This window comes from Gobius niger (genome assembly GCF_951799975.1).
Source record: "Gobius niger genome assembly, chromosome: 7".
NCBI classification, from domain to species: Eukaryota; Metazoa; Chordata; class Actinopteri; order Gobiiformes; family Gobiidae; genus Gobius; species Gobius niger.
In genome coordinates, this window is record NC_136858.1 from 25,678,901 (window position 1) to 25,694,707 (window position 15,807).

Sequence of the window (15,807 nt, forward strand, 5' to 3'; positions counted from 1 at the left end):
TGGTCTTGAAAGGCAAAAGATTTCAACAATGTGGGTATTTGTATGTACAACAACATCAAGAGCAATATCCAGTAAATAGAAAAAAAAACACAAGGCATTTGTGACTGGAGTAAACAAATATACAGTACATAAAAATGAATGTTTTGCATTATTAGTTAACATTACCTTGATTCATTCCAGTAATTTCCTTTCTACTATAATCCACTGTGTATGATCTTATGCAGAATAGTGTTAATTGTCAGCCTTAAAACGTAGCATTATTTCGGTGGTAGTAGTATGTAAGTTAAAGTACACATTTTAAGTGCTTTTACTCAACGTTATTTATACTTTTTACAGTTTTGGTCATTTTCAAAGTCAGTGTCAAATACTTCTACTCTTTAAGTCTAAGTATATCTACTTTGCATCATTATTAATTTCTTAACACCCACCTAAAAGCTTATTGGAGAAAAGTGTCGAGGATGAAAATTCAACAAAAACGTGACAATAAAAGGCGATTAAAAAAGTGATGAAAAAACCCCAAAGAGTAACAGAAAAGTGACAAAAAGTGATGAAAATGTGGCAAAAAATGTGACGGAAACGCAATAAAAAAGTGATGGGGGAAAAAAAAAGTCAAAAAAGTGACGACAATGCCATGAAAAGGATCCGTTTAGATGAGTTTTTTAGGTCTTAGCTTTCAAATGAGGCGTTGGAATGACCTATAGCAGGGGTAGGCAATGTCAGGCCCGGGGGCGAAATCCAGTCCTCCAGGACAGAACCCCTGGCCCCTAAGATGATTTTGAGAAATATTATTATGCAAATAAGAGATCAAATACCTGTTAAAGTACTCTAAAAATGCAGTATTTTTAAAATGTCCTGGCAGAACATCCCACTTGGTCATAATGTACATGGGTCGCGGAACCATTTCCAGTAGGTCCTTCCATATTTTCCATCTGAAACTGCATGGAAACACACACTGCTTGTTCAATAAAAAATGGTTGAAAATAAAATATTTTAATACGATATATGACAAATTGCAGTTGTATTTGGGTCGCTTGAGAACCACTTGGCATTTGCAGAAGAAAAGTTCTTTACTTCAGGCAATGGTGAGGTTCGGCCCTTGGTGTTTTGGCCATGATGAAAATCGTCCCACCACGACACAAACTTGCCTACCCCTGACCTATAGCCTGTAAACCTTTAGATTTGGGTACATCTAAACTGGAGAAAATGCACTTGGTTATAGTGGGGGTTAAGAGGTAAAGTCCTTTATGTTCTAAGTTGTGCATTAGACACGTGCCTCTAATGTCCACAAACCATGTCCCCCACTCGGCCAATTATAACCACTGATCGTGATGCCACCTTAGGGTGGAGGTCACCGGGGTACCATTCAGATAAACTGACTGTGGCATTCTTTGTTACTCGTGTAATTAAATCAATGGAGACATTAATCTGCCGGCCTGTTAGGAGAAATGAGCTGGAAAGTGGGACTCTCCTTTCGCAATTACTTCTGGAAATAAGACATTGTTCCCTTCAGGCTTTGTGGTCCAAGTGTCACGCTGCACATTCCTCTAATATGACATTAAACTCACTTGCAATTTTAAAATCCCAATTAGTTTTGCCCCTCTCTTTCGTCTACTGCTTATTCCCAGTGGAGTTTGCCAGCGCCTACAGCCCATTCCAGCTATGGGACCATGGGGTGCAGCCATAAAGGACGACGTTTAATGAATGACTAAATGAATCCTCAACTGTAATCACTAAGAGCCATTTAAGATCATCGGTTTCCCAGAGGAGCTAACAAACCATTTGTTGAAAGATAAAGTGCTAACTCCTGGGCCACTTTGCTCCCAGATCTTTAATTTTAATTTTCCACCATAGCATCAGTGGGAAACCAGTCAATAGAAGAGCAAGTGAAGTAATCTGGCCATAACTCAATACATCGATTGACACAGATTAACTTTTAATGTAATTGGTACAGACCTTGACCAACGGACATCAATTAAAAAAAATAGTGTAAAGTTCAAACAAGTTAAACATGTGCCTTTTATTTTATTTTCCCTTTATTTAACCAGGAAGGTCTCACTGAGATTAGGGATCTAGTTTTCAGGGGAGTCCTGGCTCCTTGTTGTGTTATGAAATACAGTACACGTGAGTGACTGTAATGCCAATGCTGGTATATGTTTCCTCTGTATTTGATCCATCCTTCAACCAGTACCTCAGTGCAACCTTTATGCCCAGCAGCTGCTTTGAACCACACATTTTGGATTCTGACCGAGTCTCAGCAGGACTCTGAAAGGCACATGGCGCAACATTTTGGGTTAGACTTTTGCCAGCAATACAAAAAATGCTCCTAATGACCAGCTAGACACAGAAAATCCTATTTTTGCTATGGGTAATCAAAGAAAGATATGGCTGATGACCGAACCTGTTTAAATCTCCTATTTGGCTGCCTTGAGTCAACATCACCATGGAGACGAGCTGGAGGCAGTCAGGTTTAGGAGAGGACCTGCAGTTTGTTCATTTTTCCTTAAAGGGACTATACGGACTTGTTAAAATTAAGTATTTTCCTCCCCCTACATGTTCCAACAATGTCCTAATGTGTAGAATGAGCTCAGACCTGTTCACCACAACTGCCTCTAAAATCCCGCACTGTTAATTCGGGTCCGAATTGCTGTCATACACAAGCTTAATATAGAAGGTGTAGCTACACGCATGACCAGAGGTGGCAGTAGTGAGAATAAAATGGCTAACTTGCGTCTAGCCCCTTTAACCTCTTAACCCCCACCTGAACCGAGCGCATTTTCTCCAGTTTGGCTTTACCCAAATCTAAAAGCATCTTGCAAAATGTGTCAAAATAGTGACAAAAACGGGAAGAAAACAAGGATGAAAATGCAACAACAATGTGACAAAACAGCGACAAAAACGTGACAAAAAGGCAACAAAAAATGAGAAAAGAGTGACAAAAAAGTGATGAAAAGGCAACAAAATGACAAAAATGCTGCTAAAGAGCGAACGAAATAAAGCAACAAAATAAAGCAATCATCAAGCAATAAAAAACAACAACAAAAAAGAGACAAATACTCTTCAATAATGTCACATAAAAAAAGGTACGATCAACTTTTAGCTTTTTCTTAGCTTTCAAATGAGACGTTGCACTGGCCCATCAAGCTCCGTCAAGAAACTTTTTAGATTTGGGTAAAGTCGAACTGGGAAGAACACACTCGGAGAAGGCGGGGGGTAAGAGGATAAAGCTGGGGTACCTGATTTTTCCTGCTTAAACTTTGAAATGTTTAGTTATGGCCCAAAGTCATTTTTTTGCTCTCACATCCCTCCTGTGTATCCAAATTGTTCAAGCATGTTATTCATATGCATCGCTCAATAAACATTTAGGTGGAGACAATACAGCAAGGTCTGTTGTGTCTGAGGTGACAAAAATATATCTTCTCTACAACAACAAAACGTCAGGTACCCCTGCTTTAAAGGGACTATACGGAGTTTAAAAATGTTAAAAAGAAGTATTTTACTCCCCCTACATGTTCCACCAATGTCTTAAAGGGGCTAGATGCAAGTTAGCCATTTTATACTCACTACTGCCACCTCAGGTCATACGTGTTACTGCACCTTCTATATTAAGCTCATGCATGACGGCACTTCGGACCCGAATTAACACCTTTTTGAGTGACGGTGCAGGATTTTAGAGGCAGTTGTGGTGAACAGGACTGGGCTCATTCTACACATTAGGATATTGTTGAAACATGTAGGAGGAAGAAAATACTTAATTTTTAAACTCTGTATAGTCCCTTTAAGGTGTAGAATGAGCCCAGATCTATTCACCACAACTGCCTTTAAAATCCTGCACTGTCCCTCAAAAAGTTGTTACTTCAGGTCCGAATTGCCGTCATGAATGAGCTTAATACAGAAGGTGCAGTTACACGTATGACCTGAGGTGGCAGTAGTGAGTATAAAATGGCCCCTTTAAGTGTTCTTCAACAATGAAAATATTAGTACACCCCTATCTAGATGCAACAAAGTTTTGTGTTTGGATTCAAATACATTACCTTAACAATATTCATAATTTAGATCAACAAAGAGAACTCACTGCGGCCTATCTCTTGGGACGTCCTGCGCAGGAAGCACTGAGGCAAAGGGAAGAGATTAAATGGGGCAGACCTTGAGCGCTCCTTGTAAACATTTGCTCAGCTTCAGCATTCTCAAACAAGCCAAGATGAAACAACGCCTCGACAGTTTGTTCCAAAACTGGATAAGGATTTATTGATAATTGAATTACATTTCTCTTTTATACATATTTCATAAATGGTACAGGATTTTACATTTTTTCTTTTTTGCCAACATTACAGCATCATATGTCAACAGAAACAAACAAAACCAATAAAAACGCAATCGAGAGGTCAGAATGGAGTATAAGCCAAGTGTCAATCCTATGTTCAGCTTAATTCTTAGGCATTTCTCAGACATAAGTGCACAAAAAAAACAAAGACAATCAACGAGAAAACACGCTTAACAGAATGAACTGAAAGAACATGAATGAACCTGAAAGAGGGACAGTTTGTGAAGAAGCCGCGGCTCTTCCTCTGCGCTCATATCCAGAGGCCAAAAGGTCCTCACAAAAAGAGAGGATTATGGGAGTAAACAAGGAGGATGGTTTTGGTTGGCTGGGATTGAGTCCGATTTTCGGCAGGGCAGAATCTAAAGGCAAACCCTGTCTGCTGCCCGCTTTATAATATAACTAGGATCTCTACAAACAACGTTCTTAAATTATCTTTGCAAATGTTTTGATAAATCATCTTTTTTTTTTTCTTTTTTTCATTTTTACATATTTTCCCATGTAAACATACATTCATGCAACACCCTCTTTATAATAAAGTTCCCTATATTTGATATATTTAGTTCCTTTAAAAAATAAAGCAAGAAAAAATAATAATTAAAAAGGCATTAACCGGTGGATGGCGTGATAAAAGGAGGAGGTGATATGATGGCGAGGGAAGTGTGAGGGGAGGACTGGGCTGGTCTCACCTCCTACGTGAAGTCTCCACAGAAACGCAGACTATTTTGCATAAACAAGCGTGCGCTTTATCGAGACAAATAAAGCTAACAACGGTTTTGAAATGGCAAAAGGACGGAGTGCATTTTGTAGGCAAAGCGGATATATGGATGCGACTGAAATGATTTGCACTTTGCTCTCATCACCACACGCACCAATCAGGCATAACCTAATGACCCCCCCCCCTGCCACAGAAGCCGCCGAATATGAAACAGCGGATTATGGCTCACATCTCGCAGAATCAAACTTTAATATTGTTAAGCTACTGTATAGGCTTGACTTTACAACTGCTCCCTATGCAAATTGGTATAGTGATTGCAGCCAAGGATTACCGGCTCCTCACAAGAGCTGCAGCCGGTTCTTTATCAATCAGTTTGGCTCTATTTTTTGCCTCTAATGCAACCTTTACACAATATGTACTTGATGCCTAATTTGCTGATGCAATAAAGTACATCTTAACCGTACTGTAGATGTACATAAATGCAGTGTCAATTGTCATTATGCTATTCCTGACTTTTCCCTTAAAAAACATCCCATTCCTAATAAGAACAGATCCCTAATGTTCCTACTACTGTCAGCAGATGCTACATTGTCTACACACCATTGTAATTATTGATCGTATAAAGGCACCATTTCACACACGCACATACACGCCTGCGTCGAAGCACATCAGGCTGAATCCTAGCCGGAGATCTGCATGGTTAACTTTGAATTGAACTCATAATAATCATCATGCATTTACACGGACAATTTTGCAGTTACACATAGGGATCTTGCTATGTTAGGATTCAGCCTGCTGCGGACACAAAGCAAATGGGTGGATAAATAAGAACAAAAATAAATCATTGTGCTGTAAGACAAGCCCAGGAATCGCCATTTTGGTGGAGAGCGAGCCAGATAAAGGTCCACCAATCCCCACCTGAACTGAAACAGGACAGAAAACTGAAATCTTTGATGCGTTTACGGGACGATGACGAGACTTCAGCTCGATGTGGCAAATGATGAGTGTCCAGTTAAAGTACAAAATTTGCAATAATTCTCCTACACATTCACATTTTTTTTCTACTGAGGGCATACCACTGCATGCAGTCTACCCTGCCTGGCCATCAGGGGGAGCAGGGGGGCGTCACAGTGGGGGGAGGAGACTCGGGGACGTCCCGGGGATTTGAAGCCTTGCAGTTCATGCGAGGTTTAAACGAATGCAATAAATAGTAATAAACGATGGTAATTTTAACATCTCAAAAAGGGAAGTACTTCAAATGAAAAGTCAAACCAATGGCAGATTTAGATCAAAGCTGTGGGGGAGTTTCTAAAAATGAGCGCCGCTGATAATTAATCTTCAGCAACCATAACAAGCCTCTAGGTGTGTCTGAGTAAACAGTGGTTTTCATTTCAGTGTGCAATGATTTCTTGCCGCTTCAATATTAAAATTCACCGGAGGATCCGTATAATTACTCAAATCCAAAGTAATTTCCCCCAGATGTCACCTAAATCTCGCTTGCTCCTTTGAGCCGGAGAGCTATAAAGTTTTTTAGACTTCACTTCATGGACAATGTGTGAAGTCTGTCACTGACAATTCATCATCAACTCGAGGTCACCTATAAAGTTGATTGCATATAATGTGATGTAAAATGTAAAAGAGGTATTAGATAATGGCGCGCTTTGGCCAAATGTATGGAGTCCACAGAGAGATGCGTTGCAGGTGAAATGACATTTGTTAGAGTTCCTCCCCCCACTGACAGAAAACTAGCCTCTGGTCATCTGTTATTTGATTGTATACATATTTATATTTATATATTTATATCTTTATATCTTTTCATAACAAATATACTATGGCTTTCAAAATAAAAAGTGCCAAAATATTTTTTGGAATAAAAGAACACACAGTGATGTTGTTGTCGGTAGCACTCTCATACTTTAGGCAGAACCGCACCGCTACAGGATATCAACAGGAAGAGGAACCAAGGCGACATCCTGGAGGTGAGAGGGCAAAGGTCGTGGCTCAGGGAGGAGGCAGCAGAGTTTAGCCACAAAAACTAGGTCCAGGTGGTGGACTTTGCAGTCAGCCCAGCCTTTGGACCGGGCCGGGACTTCTCTGTAAACTTTAAAAAGGGACTCTCCCTGAAGACGGACCAATAGTAGCTGTGTGTTGACAGTTCGACTACTACAAGCAGAAAAGTCCTTCACGATGCGCACGCCAAAATGCTCGCCTCGGGGTGTCCCTTTTTAGTTGAACCGAATGAACTTCCTGTATCCCGGTATTACTTGTGGTCTCTCTAAAGAGTTGAGGCTTCTCCTTAGTGCCGGTATAAATCCATCTTCATCATCATCGCAGTCATCCTTTATGTCATCCTCATTTGGCTGTGAGAGCTTTTCCTCGCCATTGTTCTGCACGTTTGATAATCTGTTTTCAGTCAGGAGATTTAAAAGGAAAAAAAAAAAGGAAAGAAAAACTCCCACAGTCAAAAAGGATGTTTTTTTTGGGTGTGGAAAGAGGGGGAAAAGTAAGAGACAGTTTAAGGTCAAGATGAAGGAGAGAGGAGGTAAGAAAAGGGGCGTTTGGGCTAAAGGGGCGGGGCGTCACGGTCTCCATCTCCATCAATTTTTACTGTCGCTGAGCTGCTGGACGGGGAGCTGGAGCTGCAGAGGGTCCCGCAGCCGCTTTAGATCTAACTCCACCTGTGCACATGGGACAGGGGGATAGATTTACAGTCACCCAATGGGGAAAAGTTCGCAATTTACGATTCCTATTGCTATAACTCCTAAGACTCAAGCACCAATACTGCTACTACAAAATAGTTTTGACATTTAAAGTTTAAATTACAGATGATTCACTCAAACATAAAGTGTTTACAGTTACCTATGCTGTAAACCTATTTTAGCTCCTCTGCCATCATCCTTTTCTTTTTTTTGTCTCCACAAAACCTGCGTTTACCTCTGCGATATCATCCTTCAGCTTGTTGTATTTCTCTACATCGAAGCGTGTCCTCTTCACCCCCTTGTGGAAGAACAGCAGATACTGTCTGTCCCTGGCGTCGGGGTAAATGTACTCCTGTATTAGAAAGAGCACAATGTAAGAGGATGCAGCTTAACTCATTACCATTTCACCATTTATTAGGTGAACATAAGGGGCTTTTCGACAGGACCAGAGCGGTTTGAGGGTGTTTCAACAGCCAAAAGTGAACTGCTCCGCTCCCAAAGAGGGGTCCAAACCGCTCCAGTCCCGGACCACTTTAGCCATGGGGTCTGGAGCGGTTTGCAAACTAGACTGGTTTGGGAGGAAAGGGGAGGGGGGAACATGACCTCTCTGATTGGTCAGGCCTCTGAAAGGCAATAATCGCCTTGCATATTCAAAGTTAGCTTTCTCTTCACAATTTTAAACCAGGCTCTATCATGACTTGTTCACAGGTCTTAAATTCTAAATGTGAAAGTTAACACATGGCACAGCTGATGAGAACTGGGCTATATTAAAGTCCATTTTATATATTAGGATAGGAAAACATTCAGATGATTTTTCCTATCGCTGTTCAATATAAAGGGCATAATATAGAATAATTACATAGTATTTTTTTGTTGATGAGTACTCTGTCCCACCTAATGGCCAAATTTCACATATACAAAGGTGTTTTGATGCAGGACTAAAGCTCAGTGATATCAGGCTGTGGTTGTTGCCTGTCACATGAATATAAATGACCTTCACTCACATAACGACCCAGACCACTTTACCCTGAAGACACTTGAAACACAAACTTGCGGGCGCTGCCCCTCCCTAAATGAACCGGTCTCAAGTGAACCAAACTGGTCTAGTGCTGTCGAAATGGGCCTATAATACACCACAACACAAAAGCCTACGAGGTACTGTAAGAAATATAAAAATTGTGCTTTGAGAAGAAACTACATTTCAACATCAAGTACACTGCCTGGCCAAAGTAATTCTCTGGGGTAGCCACAGAGGTCTTGGTTCACCAGGTTGTTCCTTTTATGTTTTGTTTTCTTCCCTGATGACATGGACATATTTCAAGATGACAATGCCAGGACTCGCGCTGCTAAAGAGTGGTTCAGAGAGCACGCAACATCATTTTCATGCATGGATTATGCACCACAGAGTCCAGACCTTTACCCCATTGAGGTGTGCTGGAGAAAGCTTTGTGCAGTGGCCACCCTTTCCCCTCTTTAATACATTTTCTTACTGAACATTTAAAGAAACACTGAACGGAAGTAAATCTTGTGACATTGCTGAAGCTTATGAAAACAATGCCGCAGCGAAGGTCCCTCAAAATATTAGAGTGTGTGCCCTTGGCCTTGGTTTTGGTGGACACTTTTTTTGTGGCCAGGCGAAGTATACAGTCGTGCAGTATAATTTTATAAAGGGGATTAAATAATATCACTACCCCAACACAACAAGACAAGGACATGGGGTGATTTTCTTTTTACCTGACGCGTGAGGACGTAGTAAGCGTACATGGCCATCGCCGTGCCGTATGTGATGAAGTAGGTGACGGGCTCCATGATATCCCAGGAATACTCCCACCAGGTGAGCCTCGCCAAGATCCCAAACTGAGTGGCCATGTACGCCATCCCGCCCCATAGCACCCAGGTGGTGCGCCGCTCCGCCTTCCTACCCAACTCGTCCCTCACCTGCACACAGAGGAACATACAGAGTCAATATAAGAAACTTGGATTAAACATAAACATAAAATGAACAAATAGTGCAGAATAGTCAATTAGGACGAGCAGTTACATTTCTTACAAAACTACACAACGAGACGAAAAAGCAAGGACAAAAGTATGACGTTCATTTCTTTGGCTTTATAGCAAAAGGCTCTTTAACTGATGAGGCTTTTTGATATAACAAGTAAAATGCTTTGCTTTCCTTCTACCATAACAATAGCGCAGCACTGGGAAGTAAACCAGAGAGAGGCTTTTAGATGATTACCATTGCAGTAGCTTCCATTATGATGGTGTATGACTTCTATATATGTTTGATGTCTCCACAATATTCGAAAAATTACAGACAACACAGAGGATTTCTGCTACATCACAGGATTATGTACAGTATGGCAATTTTCCAATAATACAACAATTACACCGTATTGGGACGACAGAGGCACAGGTCCCGCAGGTGCACACTGTCGTTGTGTCCTTGGACAACACACTTCTCACTCCTTGCCTCAATGTCTGCGTACACTGGTGCATGAATGAGAGAGTGAATGGGTAAGTGGTTCTTCGCTGTAAAGTATTTTGAGTGGCGAATGTAGGTGGGAAAGTGCTATGAGTTGAGACCATTTACCATTAAGGCTGAGCAATACACTTTTGTCACATTATGTAGGAGCTGAAAAAATACATTTATGTTGTCCATGGTACGATTTGAAAAAAAATTGTCAAGCAAAGGTCCGAAATATATACATACGGGGTTATGACGGTTATATGGGGATTTTTAAGCCTTTATTAAATCTATTATTGTGATTTGAAAATAATGCAATTAATTGAATCCTGTTATTGTTTTTTTGCTCTAAAAATAAGTTTTGGCTCCTAAATAGCAGAATGCATAGGCTGCTGTAGCCTCTATTATATACATCATATACGACAGTGATGTGTTTCTCTTCTTTGCTCAGTTCAACACACTGAGCCCAGGTTTAGTCTCCTGGCTTAGTCCAGGCTTAGTCCTGGTTCAGGCCTGCTCGCTGCCATCGGGAAACAGCCGTCCTATTTGCGAACTACAATCGTGCATGCATATTTAATTAGGGCGTCCTCCACGAGAGAGGGAGGGAGGAGAGAGAGAGAGCACACGCAGCCGCTCATTCAGGGTCGGGTCCAAAGTTCAGATCCAAGTTTCGGGTCTGGATGGGCTGGTGGACCGTGATCCAATCAAGCTGTTGTTGACGTTTTGAAATTTGCCCAGATGTAGGCCTACAGTGCTGCTCTGTCCTGTCCTGGCAAGATTCTAGACCAGTTTTGACCCACTATTGACTGTCAAAGCAGTGAAGTACAACCGTCTCAATAATATGCTTGACGTCAATAAAGTATTATATAGTTTATATCATGGTCAGTGAGAATTCCAACGCTAATTTGCTTGCATTAAAACTGTATAACGCACAGTTAGTCGTAGTAATATTTCTTTGTGATCAGATGTTTAGAAAGAGCCTTGTACTCGGCTCTACAGCAGGTTAAAATCAGGTAAATCCCATTATAATGAATGCGGCTAAAGCTCTGTTGGACCCGGAAGTAGAGCGATGATATCATCACTTAACAAATATCACTCCACTGCAGCTGTTTCCATTGTACCGATGAACAATTGAGCAGGAACAAGCTTCAGGTAAAACTTTTTGTTATAACAGACCTTTTCGAGGGGGCGGAGCTGAGAGTTAAGGTCCTCGAGTCGTCCAATCAGCTCGCGCTCTTTGCCGAGTTGATGCTCCTCGATGCGCAGCGTGGTGTAGAGCTGCTGCACCAGGAACTTGACATCGTTCAGTCGGTCCAGCTCCTCATGAGGCAACAACTCTGTGACCACAAGACACCATTGAGAGAAATGCGTTGGCTTTTGGCTGCTGTTTATTTTGTCTTCCTTGTACCTCTCCTTGGTGGCCGTACGAGGTGCGTGGTGTCGTTAATGACCAGTTTAAAGTCGTCCAGAAGCAGGATGTCGATCCCTGTGGAGGAGGCGACTCGGGCTCCATCTGGACACATGGGCAGGTTTTGCATTGGAGTGTCACAATTGATATGAAATTAAATACTAAATAAACTGTTAAGAAGATGAATATAATGTAATATAATAGACCCTTTAATTGTCTGTAAACAGTAGCTGGAGGCAGGAAGTGAGATTCCTATGTATTTCCATTGTAGCTGTTGTCATAGTAACGATAAACAAATGTCTTACTGTTTTTGGAAATATCAGATAAACCTTTATCGTCTAAAATGTCGTTCCTCTTGTTCTTGCACCTTAAGTCACAACAGGACCACATTTTTTAGTTGAAGTTTTACTCTTATTTCATAAACACAAAGAGCTGAACCTTCCAGTTGTAGCCCAAAGTAACGCACTACGCTCTACATCATATACCTAATGGGGTGTTTAGCCAGATTTCTGTTTTATGCAATAATATTTCTCAATAATAAATCTCAATAATATAATCCTATGTTGGACGGTCGGATTTAGCCCTCGGACCTGACGTGGCCAAGAGCAATAACCCCAAAAGAAGTACACTAGTAAGACAAGCTTGTAGAATAGGGCTGTGCAGTTTTGGATAAATACCTAATTATGATTTGTCTAGTAAGTATTGCAATTAGAAGTTATTCAGGTCGTAAAATCCATTTAACTAGGCAACACGAGGAGACAGTATTTACTTGGTTTGTGAAGAGAATTGTGCTTCCTAAGTAACTGCAGCTTTTGTGATTGCTAATTGCAGCCGTTCATATTGGAATTTTAATTATTAGAATCAAATATAAAAAGCTAATTTAAGAGGATTATAATGATATGCTGCTGTGCCAAACAAGTGAGTGACTTGTTTGAATCTGCAAAATGATTCTTTTTTTGCTGCAAATCTGCTCAATTTTTTAGTTTTATTTTTTAAATGAATTGTTTAGTTACATTGTCAGTGAAGGTGCATTCAGAAACTAGGATTTTATTATTGGTGCATTGTGCAACATTAAAAAATAAACTATAAAATGAGGGCATGCAAAATAAGATAAAATAAAAAAAGGTATACCGGTAGTAAAATGAGCAACACTGAATATTCAAAATATACACAGCAGATGTGAATAACCAAGTAGTGCAAAGATAACAACTTCAAACACTTAGTAACCACTCAGTAATCAGGCCTGTTGCCACCGGATTACCATGACAGGTCAATGCGCGAGCACCTGGGACGGCTTCAAGAACCCGCTGTTCCTGTATAATGCAACCCTTGAGCCAAGAGGGAAGAGGGTATTATTTTAAAGATAGCGGATGAATTTGGATGCGGAGTCACAGCTGCAGAAGCAGGGAGAATAATGACACTATTGAAAATCAGTGTATATTTATGTGTAGATGCACTGGCCATTCAGATCTCAGGGCATCGTGGAATTGAATTTACGGAAGGAAATTTAATATATGTTGCATTATTGTGGGGAAGCTCATAGTGTACTGTAGAAATCTCACTGAAAACTCACAAGTGTTATTACTAAAAGGCATTATTAAAGACACAATGAGCATAAAGGAACTTTTCAGGCTGTATGCTGCTATGTCATAAAACCCACAAACCTGCCAGTGACAACTTAATGTGCTCCTAGCGCTTAGTTAGACACACACAGACAACAACTTTTGCAGTGGGCGCTCCAAATAAAGCATTTGGCGAGTTGTAGTCAAAGCAAAGCAGCAACATCTCCATGGAGACAAGCTGGTGATGTCCCTTACTCCGTTTCCCGGCACAGTAAGGATGAAAATGTTTTGAGATACTGTTCACCAATAAAATGTGATGGGTGAAATGTTACGCAGTGTGGCTATAAGTAATTATGCCACTGCAAACCAAAGCATGTATTTAAAGGAATAGGCCACCGTTTTTACATACTGAGATATGTTCTTACACTTAGATGAGGTTATTTGTACCTGTCTGGTCTTTGTGCATGCCCTCAGTCACGTAAACACAGCACAGTGTGGATTTTCTAAGCGGATTAAGAGGGGAACTATATTGTAAGGCGTAATAATACCAGGAGTAGTTCGACATCCGCGCAGTAATATCTTCTCTTTACTGTGCGGATGTCAAACTACTCCTGGTATTATTACGCCTTACAATATAGTTCCCATTTTTATCCGCGTAGAAAATCCACATTGTTTAATTTTGTGTAACTGTACTTTATCATGTAATACGTCACGTAGCCATATTTAAATAGGGAAAACGTGGAAGAGCTTGGTAGCTTCTATCTTCATTTAGAGGAGAGGAGGAGTGGCTAAATGCTAACGCCGTCTGTGCTGTATTTACATGACTGAGGGCACGCGTGAAGACCAGACAAGTACAGATGAACTCGTCTAAGCTAAGATAAGAACATATCTCAGTATGTAAAAACGGTGGCCTATTCCTTTAAGCCTTGTGAGCTTCATAACTCTTATTAAAAACGAACAATATAAGATTTTTCTCATGCTTTAGTTTGCACATACCCATAGAGTAGATGGCCACGCGGTCGATGCCTCTATCCTCCGCCTGTAGCTGCTGCAGGAACACGCCCACGCAGTCACTCAGGGGCTTCAGGGTGAACTGACAGCGCTCTCGTCGCGACGGCAAACTGACGGAGATCACCGGCAGCCCGTTCTGGTACACCACTGTCACCTCTGTGGAGCACAAAACAAGTGGGGAAAAAAAATCAGACAGTACCTATGACAGATAGAGTATGCAATAATATTCCCTGTGTGAGTCAGCGGTATATAGAAAAAAAACACACTCTTTAGTAGACCATAGGTTAATGTCAGCAGTTGGCAGACAAAGTACAAAGGTTTATGAATGTGTGCGAGTGTGAGTATATGGATGGAGAGAAATAACCATTCATTCATGAGATTATACATTTGAAATCCCTATTATTTCTGTGCAGCAATTGTAGGGTGAAATACATACACACTCAGCGGGGAAAAATGAATATATCCAGTTATCATCATGGGACGTCACATGTATATTTATCAATGCTGTGGGAGTAACAGCATGTGGTTTAGAGTCTGGGGGAGAACAATGGACGATTGTGTGCGTTAAATCATACAGGAGTGGAAAACCTTCACGTTTGGCTCGAGCTAAGGTTTATTTAAAAGGTCCATCTTATCCTTGTTCAATACCAATCAATAGTAGAAGGTAAATCTACTTGACTCTTTTTTTTTTTTGCGTTATTGCCCAGCCATAATAAAAAAATTGTGTCTTTTGAGATTATATCAGCCCAAAACTACAACACATATATTACAAAAAATGTGTTAAATATGATAAACAATAGATATACAAACACCCATTTTAGAATCAAAGTATTCAAATTATTATTATGTGCTGGGTTTGGCATTATTTAGTTTTCAGAGGCTCCTATGCTCAATGCTCAACTATTAAAACGCATTGAAAGGTTTTTTGTTCTAATCTTTTAAACGGGCTCCATTTGCACATTATCCTCATCAGTAGAGGTCATGGTGCAACAGTTTATATAACACCAAGCTTCACACAGAGAAACAACGCCTTTCAAAAGGTCTATTATTGTAGCTTCCTTTTATCTGTCCAGGTAAGACTTTTCAGTGTCTTAATGTACTTCTTTGATGGTGGTCAGCGAGTATACAGCAATTTAGCAGCTGGCCATGTCCCATTAAAGAGCATCTTCACTTAGACCTGACACACACATAAAACAACCAGGTCCACCTCAGCTTTTTAAACCCCCAAACAAGAAGACAATAAACGTTTTACCGGAAATGATCACATTGCTTTTATATATTAACAATATGGGGCATTGTTTGTCCCAGCAGGGGGCAGTGTGGCAGCAAATGTACCCTTCATATACAGTACACAGGCAGAATGAGCTACTGCATGTACTGTACCTTCCACCAACAGCCTCTATCCGTTTCCCATCATGCTTCATTCCTGCTGGGTGTAGTAATCTCAGGATACTCCTAAAAACCTACACTAACCCATTAAAGTGAAGACATTATGTGCCTGCAGTCAGTAGGCTACGATGGGATCAATATATTGAGTGGAACACAAAATAAGCAACAATTCTGTCTTTTCATTATATTTTCCTGGCCAGTTATTGATATCAGGTCTGCCCCGTCGCTAAACGGATAA

At 40.7% G+C, this 15,807-nt stretch overlaps 1 protein-coding gene across 1 annotated transcript in view; it reads right to left on the reverse strand.

Moving 5' to 3' along the window:
* Positions 1 to 4,230: 4,230 nt before the first annotated feature.
* mcu (mitochondrial calcium uniporter) overlaps positions 4,231 to 15,807 on the reverse strand; it is a 94,659-nt gene continuing 83,082 nt past the window's right edge. Inside the window, exons 4-9 of the mRNA XM_079559795.1 lie at positions 14,166 to 14,336; positions 11,608 to 11,712; positions 11,376 to 11,536; positions 9,470 to 9,673; positions 7,971 to 8,087; positions 4,231 to 7,714 (exon numbers count right to left, since the gene is read on the reverse strand). Of these exons, the coding sequence (XP_079415921.1) occupies positions 7,634 to 7,714; positions 7,971 to 8,087; positions 9,470 to 9,673; positions 11,376 to 11,536; positions 11,608 to 11,712; positions 14,166 to 14,336 (839 nt within the window). The 3' untranslated portion in view covers positions 4,231 to 7,633. The remainder of the gene's footprint in view (positions 7,715 to 7,970; positions 8,088 to 9,469; positions 9,674 to 11,375; positions 11,537 to 11,607; positions 11,713 to 14,165; positions 14,337 to 15,807) is intronic.